At 39.2% G+C, this 10,535-nt stretch overlaps 1 protein-coding gene across 2 annotated transcripts; it reads right to left on the reverse strand.

Moving 5' to 3' along the window:
- Positions 1-6,345: 6,345 nt before the first annotated feature.
- Positions 6,346-10,124, reverse strand: rpl22l1 (ribosomal protein L22-like 1). Of its 2 annotated transcripts, XM_084048336.1 has the most exons (5): positions 10,086-10,124; positions 9,246-9,362; positions 7,238-7,359; positions 6,535-6,687; positions 6,346-6,499 (listed from the first exon to the last, which is right to left on the reverse strand). In XM_084048336.1, exons 1-4 carry the CDS (start codon positions 10,092-10,094, stop codon positions 6,540-6,542), a joined length of 396 nt encoding a protein of 131 aa, XP_083904462.1. In that variant the 5' UTR covers positions 10,095-10,124; the 3' UTR covers positions 6,346-6,499; positions 6,535-6,539. The 2 variants fall into 2 exon arrangements, with proteins under 2 accessions (XP_083904462.1, XP_083904461.1); XM_084048335.1 differs by having other exon boundaries at positions 6,346-6,687.
- Between the last annotated feature and the right edge of the window lie 411 nt (positions 10,125-10,535).

Below are 10,535 nucleotides of genomic sequence, written 5' to 3' on the forward strand. Positions count from 1 at the left end.
TATTAGTATGTGTAACGCCTGGGATTCAAACCCGCACGAGGGAAACCAAACATCAACCGCTATTTTAGGGGGGAATCCACCATTGGCCAGGGATGATTTTAGGCTTCTGGGCTTCCGGCTGAGCTACTCAGCTACATACACTCCCCTTTTGACTCCCCCCTACTGGGAAACCCAATCCAGGTCACGGCACCAATGTAACATCCGAGATGTGAACCCGGGTCCGTGGGAATAAACAAATGACTCTGATGAAGATGGACTTGGCGTCTAACGTTAGTCATTGTAAATAAAAAAGGCATCTAATTGTCCATGATGCTGCAGTACTTCATTGCTTTCGTCTGCTACATAAGCAACAAATTGCTCAGATTGAAATGAAAAGATTAATCGCAGCAAAGAAATGTATGGATTCTACACATGGTCCAGAGTGGTGTTGTGAGAAACAGCTCAGTTCTTTAGGTTAAAGGGATAGTTCACCCCAAAAAATACTTTTTTTCTATCGGTTAGTGGACTCTTTGTGTCTCCTACCGGAACATCAAATTATTGGCTTAGGAATGCGACAAAAACAAAACAATATCCATGAATTCAAGACTAATCGCAACTAACCCCAGCAGGGACACACTCTGAGAGTGTACCAATGGAACCAAATGGTCCATTTGGTTCCATTTACACGCTCTTCCAATACCAACCTTCTCTCCCCCCCAAGACCAAGCTCTGCACCATGGCCGACTGGGCCTTCTGCCTTCTGCTCTACTGCCCCACGTCTGTGGAATGCCCTCCCTGACCACTTGAGAGCTCCACCGTCTACTGACACTTTTAAAAACCTACCGTTTAACAAAGCGTTTTCATAGTTTTATCCTTAGGTCTTTTCCCCTATGCCTTGATTTAACTTTTTTTTTTAAATCTTACTGTAGGTTGTTCTTTTTTTGCCTTTGCTGTTTGCCCTACTTTTTGAGAACCTGGATTGTGGGTTTACTTTATGACTTCCCTGAGCAACAGGTGAAGACGGGACGCCAGGGAAAGAGAGACGCAGGTGTGTCGTCTCCTCTCTCCTCACGCACTAGAGCAAGACTCCCTCTCTCTGAAACATTCATGACCTGCAGAGATCTCCTTACACAATGGAAAGCTACACCTCTATACCATGGCCAAAAAGGAGCTGTGTAGGGCAGGCCTATAACTCCTACACAACTTAGATATTTAAAACAGACAGGTTTCATGATGACGTAGAGGCAGCAGTGGCTCGGGAGGAAGAGTGGGAGTCTTGGAATATGTGTATGCGTGTGTATGTGTGTAAATGTAAAGCACTTTAGAAAAAGTTGCTATATAAATGCATCATTTACCATTTATACCTCTGCATTATGGACAGTGAAGGGGGACAGGATAGTGGGGTCAGAGAGGAGGGAAATACAATATACAGGAAGTCATGGACCTCATGGGATCAAGGTCAAGTCATTAATTGGCTAATAAGTTAACAATTTAAGATTATTTTTCGATGTACTCAGCAGGCGCTATGTGAAAACACAAACTTTGATAGCGCTGTCTATTAAAGGACGACTTCACCCATTTTCAACCCGAAATCTTCATAAATTGGTCCTCACTAATGCTCATTATAATATGGTACCATTTTTTTCTACTTGGTCTGTGTCTCAGAGGAGGGCTGTGAACAGTTCAGAAACCTGCCTACCAGTGACATCATCAACGGGGAATCCAAGCTAATAGAAACTGCAGGATTTCTATTCCTGGAAAGTTAGCATGCTATAATGGAAGATATAGATCGCGCATTAATAAAAAACTAAAAACAAGTTGAAATCTTGTTTGAAAAAAAAAAACATTCTAATGATGATGTCACTGGTAGGCGGGTTTCTGAACTGTCCACAGCCCTCCTATGAGACACAGATCAAAATGTTTTTAAAAAAAGCTACCATTTTATGATATAAGTCGTCCTTTAACCACTTATACAAAGACTTCTAAATCATTTTTGAATTTCGAAATTGTTTGAAGTTTTTATTTTTGCCTATAATGACATGCCCAAAATAGGGACGCCAGGGCTAAAGTAGTTAAATTGCAACAGGCTGGATCAGCAGTAAACGCATACCTGTGGCTTCTAAACAGACACCAGTGGCCACTGGTCAGACATGAATTCAGCGGTGCAGTATGAACATCCACACAGACATACATACTCACTCATTTGTTGTTTCCCCTTGCATCAAAAAGACAAGTGATGAAATAATGTTGTTCATTCCATATATTTGCCCTGGAGAGCTGGAGCAGCCAGGGTCTGAACTCAGAGGGAGGCGGTGAGTGGAGACAGAAGCAGCAGGTTAATTATTCAAACACATCTACATGTGATCAGTCTAATATATTATTCAGCGTGTGTGTGTGTGTGTGTGTGTGTGTGTGTGTGTGTGTGACTATCATTATCATTATTCATTTGTCAGGTCAGGTAGGAGGAGGGACGATGTGTGTTATCTGTGTGTAATACATCTAAACATGTGGGCTCCCTGTTTCTTTCACGCCCATTTAGGGAAGTAACAGTGGGAAATCACCAGCTGACTCTGTGTGTGTGTGTGTGTGTGTGTGTGTGTGTGTGTGTGTGTGTGTGTGTGTGTGTGTGTGTGAGAGAGAGAGAAAGAGAATGTATACAAGACCAAAAAGTCTACATAGCAGAATCTACATATATATATGTATGTACTGTATATAAACAATTTAGGCATTTAGCAGACGCTCTTAATCCATCTTAATCTTAATCCAGATCAATTTACAGTAAGCAGGTAAATACGAGGTAATACTGTACATCAAATGGATAGAAATGGTAATCTAGGATCATAGGTAAACCAAGAACCTATCATCAGTCTAAACAGTATAATAACAAATCAAAACAAATAATCTGTACATTGAAACTATACACACTATAGGAGGTCTACAAACGAACCTGGCTAATCTACATAACATGCCATCTAAATGACAAATTCTCAATTCTAAACATCTAGGCTTTGTATAACGGGACATTTGGGCTAATGTAGTAAACATGGTTTGTTCTACACTTTGAGGTGCATTTTGGGTAATATGCAGTACACTATGAAGTTAATTTATTTTTTGATTGACGTTTGGAGCACCCTACAAACTGGCTGACGCAAAATTGCTTTATTTGTCATTTGTTTTCCATCTGCAAGCAGCGTTAGAAAAAAACGAAATTATGACAGTAATGACAAAGTGTGAGCCAACAGTTTGTCTCAAGAGACTATGCTGCTAGTGAGAGCGAGAAAAAGGGTTTAATCCATCTATGTCTCATGTTCTTTCCTCTCTCCTTGCCGCTTGGTTTCATGCACCACAAGCAAATGGACACCAGTCATACAAAATGACTGATGGCATACCAGTGACTTGGGACATAATGATAACTTCAGGTGATGTTTTTACTTCATTTTTTAAGCATAGTTTTTAATTGTTAGGTTTTGACTGCTGGCGTGTACCCACATTCTCTGTCACCGTGATTGAAGGCTTCCACAGCCAAGTGAGGCGGTTTATTTTTTTACACCAAAGGAGCTCTATTTAGTTTTCCTCCAGATGGGAACGGCATGGACAGGATTTATGACACATTCCACTAGAAGGACTAGCTATCACAGTGGTTCTCAACTGGCCCAGAATTTCATCATTTTAGGGGTCAATTGCTAATCATTAAAAATAGCCCTTGTTTTGAGGGTGGGGTTAGTGTGTCTTGTATTGTTGTAATCTGGAGGTAATGTGATACAGAAGGTCAGATTACCAACCTGGGAGTGGGATAACAAATGCAAGGCAGATGAAGACACATAGGTATGAATGCACATTTACACGCTCACAGTGCTGACATGACTCAAGACTGATCAATGAGACATTGGGCTGCAACTAATTATTTTCATTATTGATGAATTGTCGATTATTTGTTTGAGCATTATATATTAATCTGTTATTTAGAATACACGAATATGGTGATAAATACAAAATGTTGGTACATGTGCAGCACAATGTGCAGAACAATGTACATACATCTTCAAATTGCTTAATTTGTTTACTCAGCAGTCAAAAACATAACTTGTCACTTTATATGCAACCAATACAAGCGTTCACATTTACCGGTAGCTGAAATTGCAAATAGCATAACATTTGATGTTATACTATACCTAATAACATATATTTGATTAATAGCTTCACCCCCACAGTAACCTGACTGCTCTCGTCATGATGGTAATTAGCAGGATTTTGTTTTTATGTGTAGGTTATTTTCACACCATGTGCTAAAATGGGATATGGACAAAGAACATGGATCAGAGTAACAGATGGGCAGACTGAAAGGTAAAAAGAAAATACAAACCCACTCCAAACCATAGGCAAGGTGGAGGCATTCCTAAAGCTTTCTGCTTTATGCACACCAGATGCTAGAGCAGGAGCACACGCGCACACACGCGCTCACACACACATTCTGTACTTGTTGGGACTTTCCAATGATTTGCATTCATTCTGAAAGCAGCACCTTGAAAAGTGAGGATGAGCATGGGATCCACCTTTAATTTCTCCATGAGTCCACGCGCACACACACACACACACACAATTGTGAGGGGAAAAACAAGAACACTGGACATGGTCATCATTTCAGAAGGGGGGTGAGCTGGACGCTGATCTAAGACCTGTCCACAACATTCCAAATACCTGCTTATTATTTATCCTATTCTTTTGCTCTTTTCAGGATTTTCTTTTACTATGATCTTGTGAAAGCCAATCTTTGATTTGTTCGTGCCTTGGAGACAAAATAGGCATCAGCACCATCTAGTGTTTTGTTAGAACATTTTTCTGTAACTAAGATAACTACCATATCGGTTTTCATCTTAAGTCACAGGGAGATTTCAGATGTGCAAATCAGAATGATAGACCTTTACCAATTATAACAAAATGCAGGATTGGTGATGCTAATGCAGAGACAACATACTATAAGTAGCCTACATACTAGAGGCGCACATGGTTCACAGCATCTCATGTAAAGGAAAGTGCAAAGACATTAAACAATAGTGCAATAATTTCATGCAGATTGCATCATGTAGGCTATATGAAATGGCTACCGGTTTTGGCCCTAGTTCAAGCATCTCAGAAATCCTGAAATTTGTCTAGGACTAGGTCTAAAAAATACTCCTAGGACATGATAGTTATGAAACTTTACCTACAATTACGATCAGCCAGTGTGATACTTATTTGTTTTAGCTCTTGCTCATTTGATTTTCCTATTTGTCTCATCTGTTAAGTAGGTAGCTGATATATTGCACTTTTTACCTTAGCGTTAGGTATGCTCTTAGTTGCTTGTTTTAGAAGAGAATGCACTAAGACTTCTAGTGATTAGTAGTTTTCTTGCCTACCTACAGTATGTTGAATGCACTTATTGTGTCGCTTGCACTTATTGTGTCGCTTTGGATAAAAGCATCTGCTAAATGACTAATGTAATGTCTCAATTCACTAAGACCTAAAAGGGAAATGATTTGCACAGATGGACTTCTTTCTCTATCATTTTTCTTTTTCTATCATAGTTGGTTTCCAAACTCGGCACCCAAACTAGTGAAAATAGCCGATCTACAAGCTCAAGCTCTGTGAGCTCGTAGATCTGCTATTTTCACATTTTCTTCTAAAGTGTTTTAGATGTATGGGATGTCTTAAGACTCTTATACATTTTTCAGAAAAAGTTCAGATTTTTGGACTATTGAATTTCTTTTTTAAATGTAGGAAACAAAAAAACTCTGGTCAACAATGGTGTGTAGAGTAGACTGTACCATGCACTACAGACCAGCTGTTTTATCTGGTGGTTGGCAATGTCCTTAATCAGCACCATGGAGAGAGGCGTGAAAACGAACCCATTCAGTGACCCATTTATGAAAGCAGCTAAAGGAAAACAGTACACTTTTGCCAACCACAATCATTTGATGAAATGATGCCACCAACAGTTGAATCAAAAATGAAAAAAGGAACAGCTGTTCAGCAAGCTTATTATAGTTTAACAAAACTAATCAAAAGAAGAAAACATTTTTGTTAACAAATAATGTTAGCAGAAATGTTCTTAGTTTTAGGCAGATATGTCTTTTATTCAGATTTTTTCAAATCTCGCGAGAAAAAAAACAATACAATAAGAAACTAAAACTACTCCTTTTGAAAAAAATAAACAAACCAATTAAAAGTACTGAAGTGGAAAGCAAATTCAAAACAGAGTAAAACTAATGAAAGTTTTAAAAATATAACCTCAAATTCTGCTAAGGAGACAAAAAAGGCTGGGGCTGGTCCTGCAGATTTATATTTATCATCAGTAACTGATTTGATGGTAAATAAACAAACAGTCAGTCAAATTAAATGGTATTTTTTTTTATTCTCTGTCAGAGTCACAGCTTATGATGTAGTGGTGCTATAGCAGTGCATTCTGACATTCGCCGACAATATTGTTTAACCCGCTAATCGTAGGTCAGTGCAGTTGTTGTGCACAGCCTAGTAGCGTTTAGCCGTCAACCCGCACCTTTCCTGTGTGTAGGTGGGGCCCTTCACTCGTCTGCCTCTGACTCTTCATCATCATCCTGACTGATCTGGAAGTAGCGTAGCTCGTACGACTCCTTGTCGGACGCCACCACCCTCAGCCAGTCACGGAGGTTATTCTTCTTCAGGTATTTCTTGGTCAGGTATTTCAGGTACCTGCATGACGAGAACACAGAAAAACCGAGATGGGATTACATTTTCTGGTATATGGTAATTAACACTAGGCCAGCAAGGGTATACATGCAAGGGCATTAAGGTGACTCAACATCATAACAGGTAAAATTGTCCAGTAAAAATCTGCATGCATGCGTTGTATGTATGTAAATGAGTGTGTAGTCTGAAGCTCTTGCTGTTCCTCTCGATAATAAGCACCTCTGAGAACCACTGGTATAGAGGAAAAGTATTTTTGGGGCTAAGGCACACCTATGGTCAAACACGAATCGCAAGGCACACCTACATACAATATTAGTGGTCATAATGAATGTAGAACACATATTTTCACATTACAACCAACTACAATGAATGAGGGGTTCGTCAAAAGTTTGTTACAAGTTCTGTCTTTACTTGTCACCATAAATGCAAATCCTGTTAAATCCCATCATCGTCTTTGCATATCATCATCCTGTTACACTGTTTGCTTTGCTTTTATGTTCTACCACTAAGCCTAAGAGCTAATAAAGATATACAGATATCAAGCGAAACTCACCTCTTGGAGAACTGCTTCTCAGATGTGACATTGATCTTGTTCTTGATACGGCTGATCTGGACCACGTTAGTCAGATTCCCTGTCTTCCCGTTGACCTTTATCCTCTCATTGAGGAAGGTTTCCTATTGGACAGAAGCACAGTGACACACTAGGGAAGAGAACCCTAGTTTGTGTTTTGACCTAGGGAAGGGAACCCTAGTCCATACACAGGATTAGCCACTCATTCTCAAACTATGACAATTGCTAACCAAAAACAACAAATTGCAAAAAACAAAAGTACATTATTTAAGTGTCCACATATATTGTCCACTTCTAAATGCTATCAGCTTTCCAGAGGTGAACATTTTGACTGTAATTTGCTAAGCACTAAATGTGACTTAGGGTCGTTAGGTAATTTTATTTTCCAGCTCTGGTAACAACTCAGGGGTTCCTAGCCCAGAGAATGGCTGTGATATCGTCAAGCACATTTAATTTATGCCATATACACAGCCATTGATTACTCCAATGCCCTTCCGGGGAGGAAGTCATCACAGTGGGATTCTTTCTTGTAGTGCTGCGCACGTACTCACCCTATAATTAAAAGCTGCGACTTTGGGTCAGCTCTTGTCATCTAGTTTCATATACATTTTTAAGTTGGAAAACGTATATTTAGTAAACAAAATGTATGAAGTGGGAAAAGTGGAGATATTTGACAAAAACACACATTTTCAGCCACAACTTTCAAATGGATATGAAGATAGATTATAAGACTATTATCCCTCGATGACTCCCTCCTCAGGAGGGTATGGGAGTGATCTATGGCTGTATGTCATACATAAACTGTTTTTGTTACAAACACGTCCTGACTCTTATGGCGAGTTGCCCTCATAAAACATTGACAAACGAAGGGTCGCACTCAGAATGACGGGAACAAAAGGTTTATTTTTTTCTCCATTTGCCTTATAATACACACGTTTCGGCCATCCAGCCTTCAGTGTATGAATGAAGGCTGGATTTCTGAAACGTTTGTATTCTAAGGCACATAGAGAAATAAAAGAAACCTTTTGTTCCTGTCATTCTGTATGTCATACATGAAATGTATGCAATAATCACAGCCATTCTTGGAATAACCCTGCCGCCTGGTGGTGACTAAAGGTACTGTTGGTTTTCTTGTCTACCAGGTAAATAATTTCATTCACCTTGAATCCCAGATTGTACTAGTCTACAACCAGGCAGCTAGCCCAATATCCAAATGACAATACTATAAATTCCTAGCTGAAGAGATAAACATGTTCCTGAGGATCGGGGTTGACAAATGCTGATAATTCCATACAAGAAATCTATGACATAGATTTCTTGTATGGAATTATCTGCTTTCAGAATGACTCATTCAGAAAACCAAAGAATGCCTTGTTACACCAAAATCCAGTCCTGCTGATTAAAACAAATGAACACTTTCTTAATGTTTGTCAGAACTGAGGCCCCAAAAAAACAATAATTTAAGGTCAATTGAGGAAAGAGTGCCTAGTTACTTTTTAATAATGTTATCAATGTTTTCTATAGGTAAAACGGTACCACGACATTTCACTAGGCCTGTCACAATTACAATTATATTATCGCCTAATCACAATTATTTGAGATAGTTGCTTTTTCATGATGCAAAATACATTTTCAAATATTTAAAAAAACAGCAATATACATACAACGTGTAAACGTGTAGGTCAGCCATTATTATTTTTAGGAAAGTCTAAAATTATCAAATGTCAGTAATTTCTTTGTATAGTAAGTTATTTGTCATATCTTCCCTGTGCAATTTTTGATTATGAAGCCTACAAGCCAAACAGAATTATAATTTTTTATTCATATGCTCCAGTTTAATGACAGAACCGCAATTAAATCGTTAATCGCAATTATTTGTATGACAATTAATCGTTAACTTACAATTTTGTAATCGTGACAGCCCTACATTTCACTGCACAAACATCCTGGATGTGATTATTTCAAGTGATTTTTACTCTCAGAAACCTACAAAGTTGCCGGAGTCCAGGATGCCGTCCTCCACGGGGTGAGTACAGTCCAGGGTGAACCTCCATGCTGCTCCCTTTTTGGACTTCTTACTCTTGACTACAGGTTTCTTCAGTTTCATCTAAAAGGATTGAAAAACAGCAGTTATATTATTATGCCTGGATGTAGCCTTGGATCATAAATGTATTTTATCGATTGACATTTTTAAATAAAAATGACAAATCGATAAAATACATCTATGACAGTCTTGATTCCACGGCTAGCCTGGATGAGTAATAACTGTTCAACTTACAAGTTTACTTAAAAAAAAAAAAAAAGAGTAGTTCACCCAAAAAGGGACTTATCTATCCATTGCATACCCCATGAAGTCTTGAATTCATGGAGATTCTTTTGTTTTTGTCCCATTCCTAAGTCAACAATTTCACCGGCGGTCTCTCCGGTCGGAGACTCTACCGGAGACATTAGCATCTTTCCACCGGTCATCAAATTATTGGCTTAGGATAGGAATGCGACACAAACTAAAACAATCTCTATGAATTCAAGGCTTCATGGGGTGTGTAATGGATAGAAAATAAGCCATGTTTGGGTGAACTACTCCTTTAACAACTTGACTGAATGCAATGAATAAAAGTAACACGTGTTAGCACAGTTAGCTACTAATGCTAATATGTAGCAACTTTAGTTCTCTCCTTTTTACCCCACGACCAAAACAGTGCACTGTGCGAAGCACCATTGGTAGGGTCGTTAAGGTCATTTTGAGGACGCCATTGTGAATATATTGCCCAAAACTACCTCAAATTCGGAGAATTTGCCCAACTACATATGAGGAGCTTTCTGTACGTACCGGCGCCATGTTGAGCGAAGGGCTGAAAGAGAGAACCGGAAGTGACACAGGGCAGAAACGTAGCGTCACGTCAGCTGATACAGGAAGAGTGGGCACCAAGGAGGAGTGGGGCCCCCCTTATTTTTAACTGTGGGCCCCGCTCTTAAGAGATGGGATTCATGTCTCTTTGAAGGGAGCCGGCTCTTGGGGATCCGTTTCTTTCAAAGAGCCGTTCAAAGGACTGTGTGTGTGTGTGTGTGTGTGTGTGTGTGTGTGTGTGTGTGTGTGTGTGTGTGTGTGTGTGTGTGTATATATGTACACACACACATATATTTATATATATATATACATATGTGTGTGTATATATATACATATACACACATACATATATACACACACACACACACACACACACACACACACACACACACACACACATATATACATATACACACACACATACATATATAT

The sequence above is a fragment of the Gymnoscopelus microlampas genome, assembly GCF_963454915.1.
Source record: "Gymnoscopelus microlampas genome assembly, chromosome: 22".
Classification (NCBI taxonomy): Eukaryota; Metazoa; Chordata; class Actinopteri; order Myctophiformes; family Myctophidae; genus Gymnoscopelus; species Gymnoscopelus microlampas.